This window comes from Myxocyprinus asiaticus, chromosome 8, assembly GCF_019703515.2.
Source record: "Myxocyprinus asiaticus isolate MX2 ecotype Aquarium Trade chromosome 8, UBuf_Myxa_2, whole genome shotgun sequence".
Classification (NCBI taxonomy): domain Eukaryota; kingdom Metazoa; phylum Chordata; class Actinopteri; order Cypriniformes; family Catostomidae; genus Myxocyprinus; species Myxocyprinus asiaticus.
In genome coordinates, this window is record NC_059351.1 from 2399786 (window position 1) to 2426531 (window position 26746).

General features: G+C 40.2%; 1 protein-coding gene across 2 annotated transcripts in view; it reads left to right on the forward strand.

Moving 5' to 3' along the window:
- The window catches only part of lrba (LPS responsive beige-like anchor protein), a 329573-nt gene that overhangs the window by 43035 nt on the left and 259792 nt on the right, over positions 1-26746 (forward strand). For both annotated transcript variants that reach the window (XM_051704960.1, XM_051704961.1), the window contains exons 3-17: positions 1495-1595; positions 3635-3730; positions 6130-6251; positions 7814-7940; positions 8742-8861; positions 9784-9930; positions 17169-17366; positions 18242-18375; positions 19133-19241; positions 19865-20017; positions 20160-20328; positions 23117-23196; positions 23302-23364; positions 23781-23878; positions 26298-26390. In XM_051704960.1, the coding sequence (XP_051560920.1) occupies positions 1495-1595; positions 3635-3730; positions 6130-6251; positions 7814-7940; positions 8742-8861; positions 9784-9930; positions 17169-17366; positions 18242-18375; positions 19133-19241; positions 19865-20017; positions 20160-20328; positions 23117-23196; positions 23302-23364; positions 23781-23878; positions 26298-26390 (1810 nt within the window). The remainder of the gene's footprint in view (positions 1-1494; positions 1596-3634; positions 3731-6129; positions 6252-7813; positions 7941-8741; positions 8862-9783; positions 9931-17168; positions 17367-18241; positions 18376-19132; positions 19242-19864; positions 20018-20159; positions 20329-23116; positions 23197-23301; positions 23365-23780; positions 23879-26297; positions 26391-26746) is intronic.

Sequence of the window (26746 nt, forward strand, 5' to 3'; positions counted from 1 at the left end):
ACTGGTCTCCTTTAATGTTTGAGTCGGCAACTAGTTGACGACTGGTCTGCAGCTAGAAGTCTCGGAGTGCATGACCAACAGTTGTGTAGTGTGCACACTTCTGCGACTCGCACGACACGTCAGACCTGTCTGAAATCTGTCAGCGAGTCATTAGGTGTGCGCACTGTCTCGGCGAGCGAGAGACCAACAATGAGCTACAGACAATGAAATAGAGCGCGCACGTGGAGAGCAAGGTGTTGGGTTGCAGGAGACAAAAAATTATTAGAAAATAAATAAAACTTCACCCACGTCTCTCGAACCGCTGTCTCATTATTATCAGCTGTTTTTTCCCCATTCTGTGCAGACTGGTTGGCGACTTCAGGTCGTGTAGTTTGTGAAATCTAAGTGTGACGAAATCTCAGATTTACATGGAAGAGATAGCTTTTATTGCTTGGCGAATTATTGCGGCATATCTGGTTAGAACATGGTGTTAGGTTCTCATACAAATGGCATTACTCCACATGTCACGAAGTGGCTGTGAAAAGATATAGTTATTGAATATCTCTGCAGTTGTAAATAGGGCTGGGTATTGATACAGATTTCCCGATTCAATTCGATTCTGATTCACAAGCTCTCGATTCGATTTCGATTCAATATCGATTCATATGAGTTTATTTCAGTTATAATGCCCCTTTTGCTTACATATAAATTATCTCCCATCTAATGCTGTTAATTGTACAGGGGACCTTTTAACTAGGCACATTAGGAAAATATTAATTTAGCTAGTTATATTTTATAAATTGTTTTGGCCAATCATTTTAGTCACATTTTGGCTTTTTAAAAATGATCAAATAAATGTATTCAATCAGTAAATAAGATATTAGATTTCAGATATTATTTATGTTGCATATTTATTGTTAAATTGCATAATTTGTTCTATTTACAAGTATTTACATTGATTTATTGAACACGTGCTAAAACCGGTACTGTCTCTTTAAAAAACAATCGGCATTTCTGTAAACAGTGTCTTTAAATGAGCGCATGTTAACTAGAGAGGACTCGAATGGCTCATCTGTGCAATGCATTATTAGAATTAAATGTAAAGAACAGAAAGGGTATTAAAAGAGACCGTGTTCAGTGATAAATGGTTTGCGTGGATCTCGTTCTTGAACACACATTACACGGAACAACTTTAACTCTCAACACGCTGCTGAACAATTCACGACTCAACTACACAATTACTGGTGAGTGAAATGTAAACATTGACCAGCCAGTTGCCAAATATATTTACTTTAGTCACATAGTGTGAAATCTGTTTGCAAATGCGAGTGATTTCCTCGCATTGTAGTGGAGGGTTGCGCATTGAGTGAAAGATCGATCTTGGGATTTAAGAATCTATATCGAGATTGTTCAAATGAAGTTCCCAATGCATCGGAAAAACAATATTTTTACCCACCTCTAGTTGTACACCAGCATTCATCTCCTGTTTGTTTGTGTGTATGTGGTGTTTTTCAGATCTGATGGTGGAAATGCTGGGTGTGCTGGCCAGCTACAGTATCACAGTGAAGGAACTGAAGTTGTTCTTCAGCAAACTGAAAGGAGAACATGGGCAATGGGTGACTATTTTCTCCTCTATATCTGCTTTTTAAAACTTTTATTGCATCTTCTTTATCCACCTCACTCAAAGTCACTATGCCAAAATGTCCAAGAATATACAGTTTATTAAGAATCACTTATTGGCTGGCCTGGGTAGCTCAGCGAGTATTGACGCTGACTACCACCCCTGGAGTCGCAAGTTCGAATCCAGGGAGTGCTGAGTGACTCCAGCCAGGTCTCCTAAGCAACCAAATTGGTCCAGTTGCTAGGGAAGGTAGAGTCACATGGGGTAACCTCCTCGTGGTCACTATAATGTGGTTCTCGCTCACGGTGGGGCGCGTGGTGAGTTGTGCGTAGATGCCGCGGAGAATAGCGTGAAGCCTGCACACATGCTACGTCTCCGCGGTAACACGCTCAACAAGCCACGTGATAAGATGCAGGGATTGACGGTCTCAGACGCGGAGGCAACTGGGATTCGTCCTCCGCCACCCGGATTGAGGCGAGTCACTACGCCACCACGAGGACTTAGAGCGCATTGGGAATTGGGCATTCCAAATTAGGGAGAAAACTATCTCTTCACTTATTGAATTTCTCTCAAACTCTAGCAAAGATTAAAAGTGTGGGGGCCGCATGTGGGCCACCATGTTGAGATCCCATTACCCACCAATATTACTTTATTTCAGTAATTTCGTATAACTGGAAGCTTTCTTTCACAGAATAAATGAATCACGGCTGACTGTGAATATCTATTTGTTTTTTTTTACTATGAATATCTTTTGTTTTTGCATAATGCTTAATCTACTTCACTCATTATCCTCATTTCTAAGACTCGAATAGATGAGGGAGATGTTGAGACTGTGCAGAAGGGTTTGATGCATTAGGCTCAGGCTGTGGTTCTGCACTAGGCAGTGTCATTGATCAGAGCATGCAATCAATATGTCAAAGAAATGGAACAGCGCGCCTTTATGTGTTTCTAAATCTCATAACCCACCAGCACAAACTATTATTATGACTCTGTTGTCTGATGTGCTCACTGCTTATGTACCTAATTCTGTACATCTCATGTTGGGGATTGTTTTAAAAAAATGTGTTACCATAGCAAATCCTGAAAGTGAAATCCAAGTCTTAATCAAGATAACCTAAGTATATAAGATTTATCTCAATACAGTATCTGAGCTGTGATGGTGAGTGACCAGTAAGACCAGTATTTGGCCATCAATACGATTCAAACATACCTAATGATTTGAGATGGTATATTCTTAAAGTATTTTTGTGTCCAGTGTCTTAAGGACTGGGAAGTTGGGTTACACTTTATTTTAATGTGTCATTGTTACAGTGTAATTACACAAGTAATTACTGATTATTACTAATTAACAACATGTACTTACTATTGGTTTAGGCTTAGGGTAAGGGTTTGGTTTAGGGCTAGTTGCTTGTAATTACGCATAATTGACTGTTATTACTATAGTAAATACATGTAATATGTGTAACAAGGACACATTAAAATAAAGTGTTACCGAAAATTGCTTAGTGTTTCATAGTGTTATTGTAGTCAAGCGCAGAGGGCATTCAGGCCAAATACGCTTTTATGCTAATAAAGTTAGAAGGAGCACAATAAATGGAACTGAGACAAGTGTTTAACAGGTGAAGTTCTTTTAACTTGTGTGAGACAGCATAACGTTTAACTCGCATCTTATCACGTGGCTCGCTGTGCATGGCACCGCGGAGACTCACAGCATGTGGAGGCTCATGCTACTCTCCGCGATCCATGCACAACTTACCACGCGCCCCGCTGAGAGCGAGAACCACTAATCGTGACCATGAGGAGGTTACCTCATGTGACTCTACCCTCCCTAGCAACCGGGCCAATTTGGTTGCTTAGGAGACCTGGCTGGAGTCACTCAGCACTGCCCTGGATTCGAACTCGCGACTCCAGGGGTGGTAGTCAGCGTTAGTACTCGCTGAGCTACCCAGGCCCCCTTGTTATGTGTTTATTAATTTCAAGTATTGTTCAGGGTGTCTGTCCTATCTAAAGACATTTTTTTGTTCTGTCTTTTAGCCCCCCCATGCTGTAAAGCTGCTGTCTGTATTGAGGTCCATGGCTCAAAGAAATGGCCCAGATTCCTTCTTCAGCTTCCCAGGGAAGAGTGCTGCGGTGAGACCAAAACACCACTCTAACCCATCTGACATTAACCTTCATCTCTGTCGTCAGCTGTACCTCATACACTGTGAAAACATACTATACACTACCAGTCAAAAGTTTGGACACTGAATTTGTTATATTAAGTTTAAGGGATAGTTCACACAAAAATTAAATTCTCTCATTATTTACTCACCCTCATGATATCCCAGGTGTGTTTGACTTTCTTTCTCCACCAAAACACATTTGAAGAAAAAACAGAAAAATATCTCAGCTCAGTAGGTCCTTAAAATGCAAGTGAATGGAGATTTCTCTTTTAAAGCTCCAAAAATCACAGACAGTCAGCAGAAACGTCATCGAAACGACTCCAGCGGTTAAATGAATGTCTTCTAAAGTGACATGATTGCTTTTGGTGTGAAAAAGATAAATATTTAAGTACTTTTTTGAACGCTAAATCATCCATCCGGTGAGCATCGGTACGCGCATGTGACACTGTGTCCTAACCAGACGCGATGCAACGGCATGACACGTAATAAAAGGTATCTTTTCCATGTTAATCAGAGTTATTGTCCTAACCAGCTGCAACACGCCGAGCAACAGCGACAGGGCTTTCTATTTTTGGAATGGTTTCTATTTCTGCTACGTCACGCCAGGTAGCAGTCAACAAATAGGTCTAAATTTATTCTTATTGCAGTATATTAAAGCCGGCATCTCCTTAGCCGGTTCAGAACAACATGATTTTGGCCGAGGGTGTCACACACCTTGAATGTTGTGCTTGATGTCTCATTCTCTATAGCTGGAGCTCTGTCTCTCTCACACACGCAAACACACACACACGCACCAGTTCAGAATGGCAGTGGGGAGACATCCCTGCTCATTTGAACTTTCCGCTTCCCTGTTACGTGGAGATCGGCGAAATAACAACAGGAGTACCACGTGAACATAAACAATTGTAACAGACTGAAGAAGGATGTGATTCATAAAGTAACTTTGCCCTGTGTATGTGTGTGATTGTGTATTTATTCCCTCGGGGCTTGCCGTAGAAAGCGTTACGGAGCTTCAGTGAGAAAATGAGTTGCGTTCAATAAACATACTGTTCCGTCTGTGATTGCTCTGATTTCTATCGTGTCTGGTTAGGATGAGATGTGACGTAATCGCATTGGCATTTGAAACATGCGAGAACTGATGCAAGTGCGTCGCATCCGGAAGAGCAGCGCTGTTTACGAGTGAGAAGGAGGAACGCTGTACAGTAGCTTTGTTGGTTTTGGTTTAGATCTGTATTTATCTATTTCTTTACCACAATGGTGCATTTGTGTGCTTATCCTGGACGTCTCATCCAAGAGGAAAACATGAGATTACGTCGGTATCCATGGCAACACGAATACGTCACACGAGAGACCGCATAATCTCCACCCTCTTGTGAAGCCTAACGGAAGCGTTGGTTTATAGTTAAAAAGTACTTAAATATTGATCTTTTCACTACTACATGTTAGGCTAATTCATCCAGTGTAGTATGGTGTAACTTCCAGCTAGAATGATCAAACTGTGAGGCACCAAGTCAGCATAGTTGATTTGAAAAAGTACTCAAGCCTCCTTCAGTCATAAGCAAAGAATCCTCACCCTCCCTCGAATCCACTCACACATACACCGACCGTCCTCACCCAAGAACTTTGACTTAGTTATCCAGGCATTCCTTCGGTCATGTGACAGATGAAGCTTTACAGGAATGTGTAATACCCACTGGAAATTGTATCTTCTCTCTGGAAGAAAAGTGTCTGGGACTGGTGCCCAAATGTCTTGAAACAAGAAACGTTTAGAATTCGAAAGTGATGAATGCTAAAGGCCACACTAAATAATGTATCTGTATCGTGAAGAAACATATTTGTTGAATTACAGAATGTGGTCTTGTGTTTAGGATAACGCACATTTTAGTGTAGTTTTGAAACTTTGATTAATATTTTAGGATAGACATTTTAACTTTTTTATATATGTTTGTATAAAAAAAATCAAGCCATCATCCCTTCATCATGGGGGTCTTTTTATATTTTAGAGGGCATGTGTGTGTACGCCTATCTGTGTTGTCAGTGTCCACTTGAAACAGCGCCAAATGAACGGCGTCCTCTCAGGAAATTCTTTGATTGGGTGTAATTCGGTTATTCCAACACGGAGAGGATGCTGGCTTCAAGAGAAAATAACACCGTGTTTGCCTTCTTCTGTAAACCGCTGGTTTGACTAGACAGTTTCAGAGTACAAGCACACATAACTGTTTCGCACACATCCCTCCAAGGATACTACTTTTAATTCTTTCATTCTGTTCATTTACTGTAGCTGTTGTGCTCCTCTATATGCTTTTAATTATATGGCAACATACACGAAGAAACCTAACAGGAATTCCTGTGTCTTTATGTCATCAGGCCATTGCTCTACCGCCCATTGCAAAGTGGCCATACCAGAACGGCTTCACCTTTCACACCTGGCTGCGCCTGGACCCCATCAATAACATCAATGTTGACAAGGACAAGCCTTATCTCTACTGGTGGGTCAGATACAAACACTAATCACACCTCTCGCGATGTAAAATAAAACAGCTCTAACTGTTTTCTAACTCTGTCTGAGGACACTTGGAGTACATAGAGGAAGATAAGCTGACTGCCAGTTTCGTTTGTTTGAAAGGGGCCATAAAGGTTGAAGTATTTGCTGGAAGTTAAAATAAGCAAAAAGAATATTGGATCCCCCATTTTTCCTCTTTCTCTTTGACTAGTGGTGAGGCTTCTCAAGGACAGGATTTCACAGCTTTTCATGTTCCATTTTCAGCTTATGATTAATTTCTGTCAAAAATGTAAATTATGCAAATGGGACTGTTTTGACTCACCGAACGATAATTGAATTTGCAGGAAAAAACAGTAAGATTAGCACTGTTTACTCTGCAGAGATTAACACTCTAAATTACAGGCCTTCTCACATAATTTAGCCTCCTCTATATTTAACCATTGTGCGACCTTCGGCACATTTTTGTCTTTTTCATTTTTGTTTTTTCGATCATTTTGGCTGTGTTAATGCCAACGTCATAAATTTTGCCAAAGGTGTGTATTTTTGGGAGTATTTTGATAGTATTACATCTATAATACACAAAATAGTTACACTCAGGACTTTCAGGACAAAAATGTCCCCCATTGAAACTATTAAAACTGCAATATTTGATCCCAGTGCTATTAAAGCATAAAATCATGAATTCTATGATATTATGCTTTCATTCCGGAGCCCTGGCTTCAAAATTTACATTTTTAATATTTTCCACCAGATGGCGCCATTTTTCCATGTTTCGCCGATGGAGCAAATACATGCTTTTTCCCTATTTTCTGTTTGCTGTATTATAGAGCACTGCAGGACAACTGAATAAATGATGCAGCTAAAATTGTGTGTGTGTGTGGTATGGATGTCAGAGTGTGTGTGTGTGTGTGTGTGTGTGTATTGAGAAATGTGTGTGTGTGTGTGTGTGTGTTTGTTAAAAAACAATAGTGGCATTATGTAAACAAACTGGCATTTAAAGGGTTAAAATCTTGAAAATGAATGAATATTTGGTAGTTATGATCAGGACTGATGTTGGTTAAAAATTATCTCATTGAAAGTGGAAAATAATATGAATATATAATATTATTATGGCAGTTTTTTGATGTGGACATTTTTGTCCTCTAAGGACCTATGAATAACTCATTTAAATAGACGCACAAAGGTTAAAGGGTAAGGCAATTTCTCCCTCTCCATTTTAGGTTTACTTCTGTTTTTTTGAGGCCCTGGTTACAGCTAGTATTAAGTGGTTAGATGAGACATGTTGACAAAGTCACAAAAATCAGCATATTGTTTATATAAAGTATAATTAAAATTGAATCTAAGTACAATTGAGATAATAGTAGAATTCTCAGTTATTTTAGTAGTGTACTTCAGATGTCTATTCTTCACATGATGAAGATCACAAAAACTGGGTATTATTGTTCCGTACAGCTACTCTTTCTTTTGAGAGTAGAGCTGTATACATGTGAGCAGTTAAAATTTATTTCCTATTAAATGAAAGGTGTCTGTGTTCTCTCTCATCTTTAGCTTCCGTACCAGTAAAAGTCTGGGCTACTCAGCACACTTTGTGGGCGGTTGTCTGATTGTGACCTCTCTAAAATCCAAAGGCAAAGGCTTCCAGCACTGTGTGAAATACGACTTTAAACCCCAGAAGGTATGAATCACCGCAGCCTTGTGTGTTCTCCTTAGCTTACCTCGGTGCTCACATGTGATGGAGACTTTATAAAGAGTGCAATGTGTCAAGGCGAGCAAAACTGGCATGAAAAGGAGGGTTTGTGCTGAGTACAAACCATGACCGTGGATTTGCGAGAAGAAACCAAATCCCTGCCCTGCTCAGATTCCATCTCTGGCTGGTTGGTTGTGGCAAGAGTCCTTATCTAACGCCTTCAGACTAGAGCTGGACAACCACCGTGATGGATGATCTTACATTTTGTCTAAATCTCTGCACCACACTAGTGCTCTAACTTTATTTTATTTAGAAATATATTTTTTAATGGGCACTCCAACAATAGTAATATCACAGACTGGTGACTCTTATAGGGCAGGGTTGGGGTTAGGGTTAAATTCATATTTCTAACATCAAGAAGGTTGATGCACAAGCTTAAGCAAAGCTTTTTATAGAGCGTGTTTGGCCTATATTTGCAGTCTATTCCATTATATTCCCTCTGGAGAGGCCTAACCTAAGGGATAAGCACCTTCATTGGCTTTTCCCACTATTTAATGGAAATTCAAGAAGATCTGGGTGAGATTGTTGCCAGAGGGTGTAAATGGACCACAGTCTCATAACTGTAGCAGAGTTGAAGACTCTGAAACATGAGACAAAGACAGAAGATTGCTTATGGACTGGGTTTTTCTACAGACTGTAAATGTTGTCAAGCTTTGTGATGTTGATTTTACTTCAAGAACACCATAATGTTCTTGTTTTTACTGCTGTTATTATCTTGTTTTCATACAGTGGTATATGGTGACCATAGTGCACATCTATAATCGCTGGAAGAACAGTGAAATTAGCTGCTATGTCAATGGAGAGTTGGCGTCATATGGAGAGATCACATGGTTTGTCAACACAAGTGATGTAAGTATTTTGAAAAGACTGCCTCTGACTTCTAATGTTCTGTTGTTTACCTGCAGCTATGCTCAAGGCACCTGATTTTTCAATATGAAGCATTTCTGTACTTTGGCATCTATATATGCCAAAATACCCAGACACTTCAAAAACTGTTTGAAACTTGTCAACTTTTGTTGACTTCACAGTCCATTTCCAATGCAAACTCATTTGACTGCTGAACAATAACAAATCCAAACATGTACTTTTAGCACATGGACATTTAATGCGTTCATTCAGCCATCTGCTGTTCATTTCGCATTGCTGTTCCTCGCCTAAGGTGCTGAATTCTGTCAGTGACCAATGAGTGTGCATGCAGGACACGTAGGCTTTTCAATTGAGATGATATATTAAAGACAAGCCTTATTATACTGAAACTGCTTCGCACAAGGCGACGTTAGATTGAGGCAGTCGCTTTCTTTTTGTGGCATTTATAGCACAGAATTTTGTCTTAAATGGTTGTTTCCTCTGTCGATTCACAAAGGGACACAAAGTGAAAATTGCTTTATTTTATTGCTCTTATTGTGTGCATGTAGATGTAGAAGTAAAACTACTGTATACCCATACATGTAGACATTCTCATGTGAAAAATGAGTCATGCATGATGGCCCATCAGCAAAATGTAAACACTGAAATGGGGTGTGTTTTTAAACAGAAATGCTGATTTAAGGCCATTCAGATTCCAACATTGTAAAGTTAGATTTAGATTCCAATTCCAACTTTGTATAAATAGGCCTTTACACATGATCACAGATCCATTTGAAGGAGAAATAGTAATAAAAAGGTTGATATTTTTCATTGAACATCCCAAAACAGTATAAGCATGCAGCATTGCCAGAAACACAAATTCTCAAGATTTTTGAAGCTATCCCTTCTGCCCTGTTCTTCACAGACATTCGACAAGTGTTTCCTGGGTTCATCAGAGACGGCAGATGCCAACCGCGTGTTTTGCGGTCAGATGGGGGCGGTGTATCTATTCAGTGAAGCTCTAAGTGCTGCTCAGATACTCGCCATCTTTCAGCTGGGGCCTGGATACAAGGTGTGCTCATTTCACACTTATATAAAGATTTATTTCTCTAATGCTTCAATATGCTTGTTTATTTGCACAACCACATTTATTCATATAGAAGACACTTTTACCCAAAGCAGATGGGTAATAATACAACAAAAGAGAATCACTGTAGATGTGCTGTACACAAAAAGCGATGCAGAGTTCCAGAATTGTTTAGAAAAGTAAGAGCTAGTACAGAGATGTAGGTTTTAGTGTACACCAAGGTGCTCTGAATGTAAAGCTTTGGGGGAGTAATTTTGTGCCTTTTTTGTTGGTACAATTAGGGGCCTCTCACTTACTGACTGTAGGGTCAAAGGATTTGCAGAAGTTAGGAAAGGAAGGATGGTACAGATCCAGTGACTATTCTGAATGCATAAGTGGATGCAGGTGTAACCGGTCCTGCTCGACCCGCTCAGAGCGGGATTCGAACCGGCGTCTCCGGCATGGGAGGCGGACACTCTAACAAGGAGGCTAAAGGCGTCAGTCACTAGTGCGCCTCTTGAGGCCAGGGGAGTGAGGTTTACACACAATGCACAGCAATCATGTACCAGCTGGCTTCTGTTACACTCACCCCCCTAAACCTCATTCCCATCCGGGTCATGGAACCACTGTAACCAGTCCTGCCGACCCGTTCTGGGGTGCATATCCCGTACAACGACGTAACTCACTGCTGAACCACCATAGTACGATGCATCATTAGAGAAACAAACTAGCTAGTCACGACTGTTTCCTGAAACCCTAGTAATTATGTCGCATATCCATCGTTCGAACCATGTTGGTTCAACAGTGTGGAGGTGTCGCTAATGACGTTACGCAGGAGGTGGAGTAATAACTTCTGCAGAGATCGAATGGATATCAAAATGTAACAGCTCATTTACATGGTTAGAAAGCCACTGCTTAAGACAAGAAATAGACGTTTACGTTTATATGCACTTGTACGTGGCGTACTCTTTACTACAGAATACAAGCGGTTTGGTCAGTAAGCACTAAGCATCTCCATAGCAACGTTATTTCCCACGACGCTGCTGTTAATAACGAACATGGCACCTGAGGACTACTTCGCTATTTTCTGTTCTCCGTTGTTTTGCTTTATTTTTATTTCCTCTGTTGCTCGTGTGTTTGTTTTCGTTGCGACCTGTCGCAGCATTGAGCTGCAATAGTGGGGTTTCCCTCTTACCTCACTTTACCGCACTTGAGGACATACATATGCACACTTTTCAAAAACCAATAAGAACGCCACTTATTCTTGACACAATGAGAGATATAGAATTAAATATATATGGAGTGAAAGATAAAGACTGGGTCTGGAAAATGGGGCTCTGGTGAAGCTGTGTGGTGTTGCATGGCAACAAACATACGATTTTCAACTTGCTTTTCAGTGACAGAGAAGTTAAAACCCTTCACCATTTAAATACAAAATATAATATCCCATTTGATGACCATCAAATCATTTTGTAACGTGTTTTGTGTTAGTGCTTTTCTAATACACATGGCATTCATCCAGTAGTTTAAGGTGTGGAAATGAGCACATAAATGTGATACTTGTGACTTGATGCATCACAGTAGCATGTTAGATCAAAATGTAAGCAATTATTTTGTGAATCATGTCTACCATGAATCCTTGTCATCCCTTCATTGTCAACTACCAGAATAATGTCATTAATAAATAAGTATGATTATGAATCATATGGAATGAAATACAAACCTTTATTGTTTTGCAGTGGTGACCCACCATCACATACACTACAACAGTCAAATAACTAACGTTTACTATGTAAAGATTTTCTCAATACACAATATAATGATAATATATATATATATATATATATATATATATATATACAGGTGCATCTCAATAAATTAGAATGTCGTGGAAAAGTTCATTTATTTCAGTAATTCAACTCAAATTGTGAAACTCGTGTATTAAATAAATTCAGTGCACACAGACTGAAGTAGTTTAAGTCTTTGGTTCTTTTAATTGTGATGATTTTGGCTCACATTTAACAAAAACCCACCAATTCACTATCTCAAAAAATTAGAATATGGTGACATGCCAATCAGCTAATCAACTCAAAACACCTGCAAAGGTTTCCTGAGCCTTCAAAATGGTCTCTCAGTTTGGTTCACTAGGCCACACAATCATGGGGAAGACTGCTGATCTGACAGTTTTCCAGAAGACAATCATTGACACCCTTCACAAGGAGGGTAAGCCACAAACATTCATTGCCAAAGAAGCTGGCTGTTCACAGAGTGCTGTATCCAAGCATGTTAACAGAAAGTTGAGTGGAAGGAAAAAGTGTGGAAGAAAAAGATGCACAACCAACCGAGAGAACCGCAGCCTTATGAGGATTGTCAAGCAAAATCGATTCAAGAATTTGGGTGAACTTCACAAGGAATGGACTGAGGCTGGGGTCAAGGCATCAAGAGCCACCACACACAGACGTGTCAAGGAATTTGGCTACAGTTGTCGTATTCCTCTTGTTAAGCCACTCCTGAACCACAGACAATGTCAGGGGCGTCTTACCTGGGCTAAGGAGAAGAAGAACTGGACTGTTGCCTAGTGTTCCAAAGTCCTCTTTTCAGATGAGAGCAAGTTTTGTATTTCATTTGGAAACCAAGGTCCTAGAGTCTGGAGGAAGGGTGGAGAAGCTCATAGCCCAAGTTGCTTGAAGTCCAGTGTTAAGTTTCCACAGTCTGTGGTGATTTGGGGTGCAATGTCATCTGCTGGTGTTGGTCCATTGTGTTTTTTGAAAACCAAAGTCACTGCACCTGTTTACCAAGAAATTTTGGAAAATTCATGCTTCCTTCTGCTGACCAGCTTTTTAAAGATGCTGATTTCATTTTCCAGCAGGATTTGGCACCTGCCCACACTGCCAAAAGCACCAAAAGTTGGTTAAATGACCATGGTGTTGGTGTGCTTGACTGGCCAACAAACTCACCAGACCTGAACCCCATAGAGAATCTATGGGGTATTGTCAAGAGGAAAATGAGAAACAAGAGACCAAAAAATGCAGATGAGCTGAAGGCCACTGTCAAAGAAACCTGGGCTTCCATCCCACCTCAGCAGTGCCACAAACTGATCACCTCCATGCCACGCCGAATTGAGGCAGTAATTAAAGCAAAAGGAGCCCCTACCAAGTATTGAGTACATATACAGTAAATGAACATACTTTCCAGAAGGCCAACAATTCACTAAAAATGTTTTTTTTTATTGGTCTTGTGATGTATTCTAATTTTTTGAGATAGTGAATTGGTGGGTTTTTGTTAAATGTGAGCCAAAATCATCACAATTAAAAGAACCAAAGACTTAAACTACTTCAGTCTGTGTGCACTGAATTTATTTAATACACGAGTTTCACAATTTGAGTTGAATTACTGAAATAAATGAACTTTTCCACGACATTCTAATTTATTGAGATGCACCTGTATATATATATATATATATATATATATATATATATATATATATCCTTTATTTAAATCCTCAGACAATTCTCAAGAGAGGCTTATTTCTCATTTCTCCCAAGCCACAGCATGAAAACTATGAAAAAACAGCATGAAAACAGCCTATTTTAAAACCAAAAGCCAATTAACAGATGAATAAAATTACAATATGAGAAACGTGATAATCAAATTAAGCTGTGCCCTATTACCGTCACAAATCATTGGTGAAGCATTCATGTTTAGCTAGTTTATTTAGAATGATTTTTAGCCACCAAGGTGTTTCTATCCATCCCTCAGGTACATCAGGAGCAGGTGTACTAATGACTCTCCTAATAAAAACAGTATTTATGCGTTTTTCAAATGCTCAACAATGTCAGCTTTACAAAGTGTTCTACAGCTAGAGCACAGGTGACGCAGAACTCAGGCAGTGTAAATAAATGCCTACAAAAAGACAATGTTCACCTTGCTTGACTCTCTATCCGATGATGACATCATAAGAATATTCAGGCTTCCAATTACCAAGATCCTTGAGAGGGCCACAAGAAGAAACTATGCCTTAAGTCCGGCTGCACTGTGTTATTATGCTGTGGGAATTTTTATGGAGGTGGTTGGTGATGGCCTGTAGCTCAGCAAGTCTTCGGTCAGCAACACTGTGACAACAGTAACACCTTTGCTGTTACAGCTTATGAACACCATTGACTCAAGAAATCCAGCTGGCCAATCAACAGTTCCATAATATCCCCAGAGTGATTGGCATCATCGATGGCGCCCTTATCCCAGTGGACAGTGCTGTGGTGAATGAGCCCTTGTACATTTGCAGGAAGGGCTATCCAGCCATTAATGTTCAAGTAGTGTTTGATCACCTGGGGGTCTTCACTGACATTGTGGCAAAATGGCCTGGAAGCACACATGACTCTTTTAAGTTGGCCAAATTTGGTGACAGCTGGCTATCCTCTTCACCCATACCTCTTGACACCTGTGCAGCATCCAGCCACCATTGCAGAGGAAAGGTTCAGTCAGGCCTCCGTCACCCGGATTGAGTGACTCGCCTCAATCCGGGTGGTGGAGGACAAATCTCAGTTGCCTCCGCGTCTGAGACAGTCAATCCATGCATCTTATCACGTGGCTTGTTGAGCGCGTTACCGCGGAGACCTAGCGCGTGTGGAGGCTTCGTGCTATTCTCCGCGGCATCCACACACAACACACCATGCACCCCACTGAGAGTGAGAACCACATTATGGTGACCACGAGGAGGTTAACCCAACGTGACTCTACCCACCCTAGCAACCGGGCCAATTGGTTGCTTAAGAAGCCTGACTGGAGTCACTCAGCACGCCCTAGATTCGAACTCACGACTCCAGGTGTGGTAGTCAGCGTCTTTACTCACTGAGCTACACAGGCCCTTTTTTCATCTTTTTAAAATTTATGACGTGCATTTTGAAGCACTGACTTTCAAACACTTTAAATTATATTTTAAAATCAGCTAGCTACCAAACTACTAGAGCTAATACTTAATAGTTAGCACATTTTAGGCAGTTGGTAAGTTTTGTCTGGAAATACTGTAGTTGTTTTACTTTAAATATATATATATATTAGGGGTGTAATGGTACACAGAAGTCATGGTTCGGTACGTACCTCGGATCTGGGGTCACGGTTCGATACGAGTTCGGTACAACAGGATAAAGCAACAAATCCCAAATGCTAGGTTTCTTTTCATTTATTTTGAATAGACAGTAGTGCAAATTACAGTTTGTTCCACCTAGCGGCATTTAGTCCCCCCTGAGGTAGTTGGTACATTACAGCCTCCTTTAGTGTATTAAGCACTAAGCAGTAAACAGAATGCACTCTTGCATAGGCCATATTTTTTTGTAGGGTTGATAAAAAAACAAAAGGTACTTGGTCACAATCAGCTACAAAACTGAAAAGCATCTCTTGTGTTATAAAAGTACAAAATAAATAGAATAATGAAAAATAAAACTTGTGCATTAGGAGAAGCCATTCTTGTTTTGGGTTGGTGCATAGATGGTCTTTTCTTCTTCTGCTCTTTTTCCTGTTGTGGCACTGCATTGCATTACCGTGCACGCCCCCTTCTGGATTGGAGTGTGGATCGCCTGTGACTGACTCAGATGAAGGCATGGACGAATACATGTACCGTTACACCCCTAATATATATATATATATATAGACAGATTTTGAAGCATAGACAGTCAAATATTATTATATAAATCAGCTAGCAAGCAAACTGTTAGCAAGTGAACTATTAGCAAAATACCATCGTGTCTAGAAGGGATCCCTCTCACGTCAAGTTCTCGCACATGCACTTTTTGTTTTGATGCTATGGTGCTTTTTCTGCTCGCCTCAGCATATTAATGATGGAGAGCATTAAAAACGTCAATAATATAACATTATTACTTTTATTACGGAGCGACCATTTACACTAGTTGTACATACCTGCCACACAGTGCAGCTATTTGCGCTCAAATAGTCTGGTGGAAACAAAGAAATTAAAGTCAAACTGCATCCTCAAGTGTAGATGTGCTTTTTCCATGTGGACGACCTGGGTTTAAATCCGCCTTTGGACTCAGTTTTCGCCCATCATGATAACCGTCTCCTCTCTTAATTTTTTCTTTAATACTATGTAATAATAAAAGAGCTTGATTTCCTCGCAGTGATTTTGTCATGATTAGAGAGTTGAGTGAAAGGTTTGATCCGGGTAAAATAACGGCATGCTTATGAACTGCTTTTGAAAGCTTCATATGCGTTAATTACACAGTAATATGAAGAGAGCAACATATATGCCGCAATGACACACTGGAGAAACGTGAATGGGCGGCGAGCGCTTCTCGTTGCTGCAAGTTCTGCAGCTCCTTTCCAGTCGAATCGCAAAGAAAAATGCAAACAAATGTGTCCCCACTCAAGATATACATCCACTGAGGTGCAGATGCAATCTTTGGTTATTAAAATGTAAAGTTCCATATGGATGCATTAGAACCCGGAGCCTCTAATGCAAAGGGAGAGTTAGTTACCAGTAGACCACCCAATCAGATGCTTATCAAAAGAACTGATTGATGTCCTTCTCCACTGACCTACAATATCTCATCACCGACAGTAGCAGACGTAGAGTTGAAGTTATCATTGTTTGTTAAATATTTATTGTAGAGCTTGAATTGGCCATCAAGAATGACCATCCCTCAAAACAGACAATTTAAAATAATCTTTTACGAGCGCTCCTCGTTGCTGTGCGACTACAAATTAACAGCATGTAAGAATCTCGCGAGATTCACGTGAGAGGGATCCCTCTAGACACAACCCATATACAGCAGAGGAGGCTTTGGGAATGTTCAATGAGACATCCATAATGATTTAGGAGTCACAATCAGAGTACTCCGACGATGATGATCCAGACTACAGACCAGATTGTGCCGGAGATGACTGTCATTGTGGCACAGTATTGTGCAGTTGTTTTAATGAGAAGCAGATGATGGTTAGAACATTCCAGTGGAGAAAGCTGTCTGCACTATTAGATGTTTTGAATGTGTTTGTGGTAAAGGCTCAGAAAGAGTCGGTTCAGGAAAAGGTCTTCTTGAAGATAAAGGTATAAATAGGATAGCTTTTCTTGGAAGAAATCCATTGAAACCAATAGGGGTCATTTTGACCCTCTTTATGCATTGAATAATTAAAACTCTGATGATGAATCAGTTTTAATTTCTTGTTTTTTAGCACGCTCTTGTGAATGTGCAGCATTGCTCTGGTTTAAACATGTCTCTCTCTGATTCTTTCAGGGCACGTTCAAGCATAAGGCCGAGAGTGACCTGCTGTTTGCAGAACATCACAAGATGCTGCTGTATGATGGCAAGCTGTCTGCCAGTATTGCCTTCACCTATAATCCCAGAGCCACTGATGCTCAGCTGTGTCTGGAGTCCTCCCCCAAGGACAACACCTCCATCTTTGTGCACTCTCCACACGCCCTCATGCTGCAGGTATGCTCTTCATCACAGCTTGTTCACCAGCCCTGTGCAGCTGCATGCAGAGACCTGCTTTGCCAGGTGGACTGCTGTCTGTGGCTAATGAAACGAGCTCATCACCGTACGTTAACATAATTAAGAATATGACCATTTTATCGTCTCGCTCAGCAAAATACGGCACACACCTGTGCTCTATCCTGCACACCATGAGCTCAGTGCTGAAAGCATCTAATTTGGTCCTCAATATTTTCCAATGGAGGCTGCCAGCTATTAATATTAATTAGGTAATTATTTCATTCATTCATTTATATAATAGCAGGGGTCCCCATGTGACCGTGGGGACCCTGCTATTATATAAATGAATGAATGAATTAATTATTAAATAAAGTGCCTTTTCCAGTCATCATGAATGAGTTGATAGGTCATGGAATAGTCTTGAAAAGTGGATGGTGTTAAAGTGTGGGAGCCATGTAATACTTAATTTGTAATTTGTGTTTCAGTTAGAAAACAAAAGCCTTTTAAGCTCTGTTGGCGTCTTCACATGCTGAATAGATGAAGTAGATCTCTCTCTGAGGATGATTTTATGGATGTGTTATCATGTGCCATCTGGGAGAGCCCTGGTCTGATTACAGACGCATTAAGAAGCACCTCACAGTCATCTTTCTCTATTTAATTATCCTCAGTCTCTCTCTGTGTGTCTCTCTCTCATTATGCATACAGATTCAGGAAATAACCTTGTTGTTCAGGAATAGTTATTTCACGGCTGTGTCAGAACAATATGCAAATTACATTTTGAGTGGTGTTCCTCTGTGTACAACAAGTAAGACAAGACTTGATGTACAATTACAAAGCAAATCTGATATTTAACGCAATGCATTTCTGTGTCTCAGGACGTCAAAGCAGTGGTGACACACTCAGTTCAGAGTGCCATCCACTCTATAGGAGGAGTTCAGGTCCTCTTTCCCCTGTTTGCACAGCTGGATTACCTCCAGCACACCGGCGACGAGCTGGACACCTCTGTCTGGTGAGAATACATCTTCTTCCCTGTGTTTTCTCAAAAAAACGAGAAAAGGGATTCTCAGTGGAAAAAAAAAAGAATGAACACAGTTAATGTTTTCTCTCCTAAACTTGTGAAGACCCATTGGACACAGTGCCAGCTTTAGATTTGTAATGCCCAATTCCCAATGCGCTCTAAGTCCTCGTGGTGTCGTAGTGACTCGCCTCAATCCGGGTGGCGGAGGATGAATCTCAGTTGCCTCCATGTCTGAGACCGTCAATCCACGCATCTTATCACGTGGCTTGTTGAGCGCGTTACCGCGGAGACGTAGCACGTGTGGAGGCTTCACGCTATTCTCCGCTGCATCCACGCACAACTCACCACGTGCCCCACCGAGAGCGAGAACCACATTACACACCCATGTGACTCTATCCTTCCTAGCAAGCGGGCCAATTTGGTTGCTTAGGAGACCTGGCTGGAGTCACTCAGCATGCCCTGGATTCGAACTCGTGACTCCAGGGGTGGTAGAAAGCGTCAATACTCACTGTGCTACCCAGGTCCCTCGCCAGCTTTTAGTTTTAAGTTTTCTCATGGCACCCAAACTATCATAATGAACACTACACTTGATCTTATTCATTTGAGTGTTAATGGTACTGAACTACAGTATGAACTCTATATTTAAAACCTGAGCTAGATCAGGACTATGTGTTATTTGTCTGCTTGTTGTTTTGTTTAGTTATGTATCTTTGACTATTTAAGCTGACCTGTCATGTCTTTTTCTCAGTTGCACACTACTGTCATTTGTGATGGAGCTGCTGAAGGGCTCTGTAGCTATGCAAGAGCAGGTGCTGGCCTGCAAGGGCTTTCTTGTCATCGGTTACGCACTGGAGAAGGTGAGTGACTTCCAGGGCCGCATGTTTTCATGTTCAATGTAGAACATGTGCTTCCAAAGACAATTGTGATTAAATGTAATTAAACGGCTTAAATCCCACTAATGCCAGGGAACCAGGGAAAACTTGTTGTACAAAGTTGCATGTATAGTAACATTGCAAGATAATTAGTCTTGGACTAGATGCCAATTTCTTCTTTTTTATTGTCTTTTTCTTTCTTTTTACTTTTTTATTTATTTTTGAATCTGGTTATGCATGCTCATTTTCTCATCCTGTAATTAATTTGTTACTCATACTGCAGCCTGAAATGTCCTTGATGTTTACGGCCTAATCTGACCTCAGGTCATCGGTCACACTATGACCACAGTAATCATGCTGTAGAAAGACGCAGAACTAGAACCTGAATTAATCTGTATCTGTAAAAGGTCTACAGAACTGATGCTGTTTCTATCATTCATTCAGACTAACCATTTTAAGTTTGTATGATAGCATATTTTTTACTGTATGGCATGCTTACTCGTGCGATACAGAAGACGTGAACTGTTCCTTTTTGTCCTGTGTGTGTTGTTTATATTTATGTTTTTATGTTTGTCTTATGTCTTATTTTGTCTGTATTCTCTCCTCAGTCTTCCAAAGTACATGTGACACGACCTGTTCTGGATATCATCCTTGCCTTTGCCCGTTACCTCAGCAACCTTCCCACTGGCATCTTGCCACTGAAACAGCTGTGTGACCATGTCCTCTTCAACCCTACCATCTGGATTCACGCCCCAGCTAAGGTATCTTACTCACCCATTTATGCAAGCCACATACGCAAACTCATACTATTACGTGACTTGCTCGCTAAATAGTTTACCAGTTCTTTGTTTTCTCAAATGGTCTGTTAATTCGTGGTTAAAACTGATTTGCTGCCCCCAACAGGTGCAGTTGGTTCTCTACACCTACTTGGCCACGGAATTCATCAGCACTGTCACCATCTTCAACGCCATCCGAAGAGTAGGAACCGTACTGCAGGTCATGCACACGCTCAAGTATTTCTACTGGGTTGTAAACCCATTGGACCGCAGCGGAATCACGCCCAAGGGTCTTGGTAAGAGAGCAGTCTGCTGAATCACTAAACTAACTTCTCAACACATCCCGAGAGCAGAGAATATGAGAAACTTAGTCTGTCTTAATGGTCAAAAGGATCCATGTGGGACTATATCAGCGTACACTCATTAAAACTGTGTATTTCTAAAGGAATATCTTACAGCTTGTTGAATTGGTTGATTAGAGTCTCACTGGGATTACAAAGCTATATGCATTTTTTACGAATTTAGGCTGTTTTCACCCTTGGTTCGATTGCTTGGCCAAACCCGAGTTCGCAGGTCTCTTTTCACATTATATTATTTGCGTCTGAACCATGGTATGTTTGCGTCATCAATATGTATTTACCACTGTAGGTAGACAGCATCTCAGGGGAACAATGTAGTAGTTTAAAAGTGTTATTGAAGTATTTTTCCCTTTGGATTTATCACCAAAACTATGGAAGCCCGTTTCTGCCAAGTCAAATACTGTAAAAAAATAAAAACATCCAGCTCACAAGTCATTTATTTTGAGATGGCTCATTATTTTGAGAAAATATCTCACTATTTAGAGATAATATTGCATTATTCCAAGATAACCATTTTAAAATAATGACATAATATCTCAAATTATTGAGTTAGTATTCAGGGGTATCGCTTTTGTAGAAGTGGCCACCTCAAACATATATATATCCCTAACAACAGAGGACGAATGTGACAATGGATGGCAATCATTATGGTCTATCCAGAGGTGACACTATAAGATTGATTATATTAGTCAAAATTGCACCTTTAACTCCAGTTAGGGGGTACTATACTGTTTCCTTTACGATGCACGGGATTGCTGCTGTGGCAAGAGCGATGGCTACATTTGCGTGCTGCGCTTGATTGTATGGAAGCCAGTCATTACACAAAGTCATTATATACACAAATATCTCAATATTTTAAGATAATATTTTGACATTTTTAAGTAGTCTATCCAGAACAATCAAGCCTGACTTGCAAAGGTAGCCATTGCACTTGCCACAGCAGCAATCCCGTGCATCGGAAGGTGCTCTCTACCAGTCTTTCACATTGCTGTTGGGTGACTTTATGCCACTCCTGGTGCAAATATTCAAGCAGCTCGGCTTTGTTTGATGGCTTGTGGCCATCCGTCTTCCTCTTGATCACATTCCAGAGGTTTTCAATGGGGTTCAGGTCTGGAGATTGGGCTGGCTGTGACAGGGTCTTGATCTGGTGCTCCTCCATCCACACCTTGATTGACCTGGCTGTGTGGCATGGAGCATTGTCCCGCTGGAAAAACCAATCCTCAGAGCTGGGGAGCATTGTCAGAGCAGAAGGAAGCAAGTTTTCTTCCAGGAAAACCTTGTACGTGACTTGATTCACGCGTCCTTTACAAAGATGAATCTGCCCAATTCCAGCCTCGCTGAAGCACCCCCAGATCATCACCGATCCTCCACCAAATTTCCCAATGTGTGCGAGACACTGTGGCTTGAAGGCCTCTCCAGGTCTCCGTCTAACCATTAGACGACCAGGTGGAGGATCGGTGATGATATGTACTTGAGGTGGCCACTTCTACAAAAGCGATACTCCTGAATACTAACTCAATAATTTGAGATATTATGTCATTATTTTGAAATAGTAATCTTGGAATAATGCAATATTATCTCTAAATGTTGAGATTGGGTTGTTGCTCAAAATAATGATATTATCTCATAATAATGAGATATGATCACAGAATTTTAATATATTATCTTGACATTTTTATAAAGTATCTCAAAATAATGAGATATATTGACTTTTGTGCCGGATTTTTTATTTTTATTTGTCTTGGTGGAAACAGGCTTCCATATTATTGTTCTGAATAGACTGCTTGAAAATTTCAGAATAGTATCTAAAGATAATGAGATATCTCAAAATAATGAGATATTTCGAAATATTGAGATATCTCAAAATATATCGAATATATGAAATAATGACTTTTGTGCTGGATTTTTTTTTTCTTATTTGATTTGGCAGAAACAGGCTTCCATACCAAAATGCCCACAAAGGTCAATTTATTGAGTGACAAGCAGCTATGGCTATACTATATACTATAATAAAATGCATTCAGGATCATGCAGATTATACTGTAAATATTGTAAAAAGATGTAGTTCATTTCTATGAATTATGTCTGACCGGATTTGAAATAATTGTAAACCTCACGGAAGTTCACACAAACCACACCCAGGACCACATTTTTAAGTTGACTCGAGTGCGGTTCACTGTTTCACACCAACCAAATGAACCAAACTCTGATATCAAAGAGATTCAGACCTACACCAAAATCTCTAGTCTGAAAGCAGCCTTAATAGTTCATCATTTGTTTTATTAGCTTATATTTGTTTTTAAGAACCCTGCCATTATTACTCCTTCATTAGAAATAGCCTATTTTATTTATCTCGATAATGCTTAGTGTCTCTGGATGAAAAGGACACTGCAGGGTTTCTTTGCCTCAAAGCTGTTGTGGGAGAACGTCACATCCAGTAATAACTGAACGGACTAATTTGCCTTTGGGCGCTTGACACACCTCATCTCTGTGTCATTTCCACATTAGACTTCTCTCCTGCTTGTCTCGTTCAGGACTCATCTAAGAAATGGTTACAGTAACGTTAAACTCTTCCTTTCTTCCACCAAGTTAAACATGGTCTCCCACATTACCACAAGAAAAATACTTCTTGGTTCCCATCAAGATGGGCAATTAACAAAAATAAAATATTACTCTTGATTATTCTTGATTTTGAGGCTGATATCATATATCTGTTTGTTTATAGACGGACCGAGACCCAATCAGAAGGAGATTCATTCTCTCCGAGCGTTCCTGCTGTTGTTTGTCAAACAACTCATCATGAAGGTATAGTGGAATGACCATACAATTAACAAACAGTCTGAAGGAATCAACTCAACATGAGAAGTGTGGTACAGGTAACTCTTGCATTTCTGTTGCGTGTAATTGTAGGATCATGGCGTAAAGGAAGACGAACTACAGAGTATTCTCAACTACCTGCTCACAATGCATGAGGTAACCAAATGCACCTCATTACCAATAGTTCTACACACGTCACCTCTACCTGTATCAAATTATCACACAACACTCAGTCATGCTTCCCTAAATTACTGTAGATTTCTATTTCTGTCATGCCTTGCTACACTGAGCAATCTGTGGTGAAACTGTCACCAGGTGGCACCCAAACCACACAGCTTTTAAAATCAGTGACGTTCCCTCTTGTTCGTGATGTTAAACTGTAAATTTTTGAAAATATTTCCACACTAATAAGAGGTTATGGGTTTTCTTGTAATAAATAGTTTATAATATAGTAATTACATCAATGTCTTAATCAGTAGCTCCTTTTGAATGGTGATTAATGATTGATTGGGATGTTAATTGACACACTGTAACTGGCTCTGGCATGTTACACTTACATTTACTTTTCACAGGATGATAATCTGATGGATGTTCTCCAGCTTCTTGTGGCACTGATGTCCGAGCATCCCGGCTCAATGGTGCAAGCCTTTGATCAGCGAAATGGAATACGGTGAGGCTGTGGTTGCCTTTGGCAACCAGACAAAAAATTTTTTTTTTTTTAGCTTTAAAGGTTTGTTACTTGCCATTTTGTGCTACTCATCTATGCATTGGTAGGCATTTATTAAAATAGTAATTCACACAAGCCATTCCAAAACCTTAAACCTTCATGCCATTGGTATTTTTTCCATGGAAAATAAAAGTAGAAATTTATGAAGAATCTTAACACAGCTCTTCTGTCTGAATGGATTCGCGAGCTCGAATCCAGGGCATGCTGAGTGACTCCAGCCAGGTCTCCTAAGCAACCAAATTGGCCCGGTTGCTAGGGAGGGAAGAGTCACATGGGGTAACCTCCTCGTGGTCGCTATAATGTGGTTCTCGCTCTCGGTGGGGCGCGTGGTGAGTTGTGCGTGGATGCCGCGGAGAATAGCGTGAAGCCTCCGCACGCGCTACGTCTCTGCGGTAACGCGCTCAACAAGCCACATGATAAGATGCGCGGATTGACGGTCTCAGACGCGGAGGCAACTGAGATTCGTCCTCCGCCACCCGGATTGAGGCGAGTCACTACGCCACCACGAGGACTTAGAGCGCATTGGGAATTGGGCATGCCAAATTGGGGAGGAAAAAAACACAGCTCTTGCCATACAACAACAGTTCATAGTGACTACACCTGTCAAGCTCCAAAAGGGGACAAAAAAAATCACCATAAAAGTGGTCCATATCAGCACTATATTCCAAGTCTGCTGAAGCAGTTCGATAGGTTTGTGTGAGAAACAGACTGAAGTATAAGTCGTTATTCAGTAACAATCTTCACCCCTGCTGAAGTCAATGATGTCAAAATTGTATTGCTTCTCACATATATTGTAAACGAACGTGACATCACTTTTTGATTCTGACTGCAAATGCGGGCTACACGTTAGCTTTGGTAGAGTGAGAGACTATCAGTGAATAATGATTTAAATTTCCCACTCAGCCTAACACAAAGCTGGTGAATGGCTTTAGAAGGCTTAGAATACAGCGCACACGTCATAAGCAATTTTTTTTTCTGTTTAGACATTGACAGCTGTGATCACTATGACCTGTTGTTGTATGAGAAGAGCTGCATAAAGATTCTAAGAAAAAGTAACTGTTCCATTAACCAACGTCTTTATTAAAAACTTTAAATGAAACAAACAAAACAAAAAATCCTGAAAGATGAGTTTACATTAGTCATGGAATGACGTGAGGCCACAATACCTCATTCCCGCTCAACAAAACCTATAATAATGCTTTCATAGGTTCATCTGATACTTATGCTGCTGTACTGGGCTCTCATACAGGCTACTAAAATTGAGGCTTTACATTTCCAAAGCCTTTATAGACATGCTAGTTCCACTGACAGCAATGGGGTTAAGTGTGTATGCTAGCAGGGGGCGTCTGGACAGCTCATCACGATAAAACGGAGGGCCTCACTTTCATTTCAGATCTGACAACCCCACTCACATCTCACTTCTATCAAATCCTGCTCTAGAAGTATATAGGCATATTTACGTGTTTTAATATAGAGACAGTGTAATGGTGTTGGTTACATATGAATGTACACATCAGCTCTTGGGAGATATGTGTACATACCAGGCTGCACTGCCAAACATTTCCCTGATTGGAAAGAAATACAGTGAAAACAAAACTTCATCGAAAACATCAACCTGTTGGAACACATCCATATAATATGTTTAAATGATATAGACAAATTAAATATGGTTACTTTGAGCTTTCTGTCTCATTCAGTTATAATCATTATATTCTAGCTTATTACACATTGCTCTGGAATACTCTGTTCTGATCGGTCAATGGCGCCATCTAGAGGTCTGATATCTCTGAGTAACAACCGTACATGCACATATCAGACTGCTCTTTCGGGTATTGCGACTCATCTTTCTTGCTTCTCGGATCACTGTGTAATCTCTACAAGTAAGCTAATAAAGTCATTTAAACTCATGTGCATTTATTTATTTATTTGGCAAGTAGTCTTGTAATAAGATGCACAATGAGGAGTCAGGCGGTCATTATTTACTACGCAAACTAGTGGTGGATTTCAGTTGTCCAGCGATTTATTACTTCTTACATAATATCAACACAAATCAATATTTTTAATGCCCATTTATTTATTTATTTGGATAGCAGACGTATTGTAATAGCCAGCTGTCATCGCAAAATAAGCCTCTTCAGGGTGATACAAGACCAAGACCTGGTCCTGATCACCCTGTTGCAATAACATCCAGCTGACTATACATTATCCCTTATATGTATTGTTATTTTTTTATATAGGCATTTTTTTTTTTCATTGTATAGAATGCCTCGCCTGCATTTTGGTTTATTGCATATATGTTTTTGAATGTCTTCTGCTAACATTTGCTGTATTATTCCATTTTTCTCTTCTGTCAATAACACAGAGTCATCTTTAAGGTACTGGCATCTAAAAGTGAAGGGATTCGTGTGCAGGCACTCAAAGTTTTGGGCTACTTTCTCAAATATCTGTCACCAAAGTAAGTACACAGTCCCGAAGCTTGGAGTCCTTTTTTTTTATTGCTTGGAATTAACAGTAATATTATTGTTCATAATAATAGAAACAATAACATTGCTAACCTTGTTTTTATTAAGTGGTGACTGTACATCTTCCTTACGATTCACTCTATTGCCCTCAACTGTTTAATTAACAAAGTGAGTCATTAGTGGATGGTCTGTCTATAAATATTAAGCAGAAATAAGCACCCAGTGTAACATCAAGCAAATCTAAGGCTGAATTTTGTTTTTAACATGAACCGTTTAAAAAAAATAAAAAGTGAATTGTTTTTATAGGTCTTTTCCAAGAGTGGACTGGGACATGTTCAGCCGGGTTATT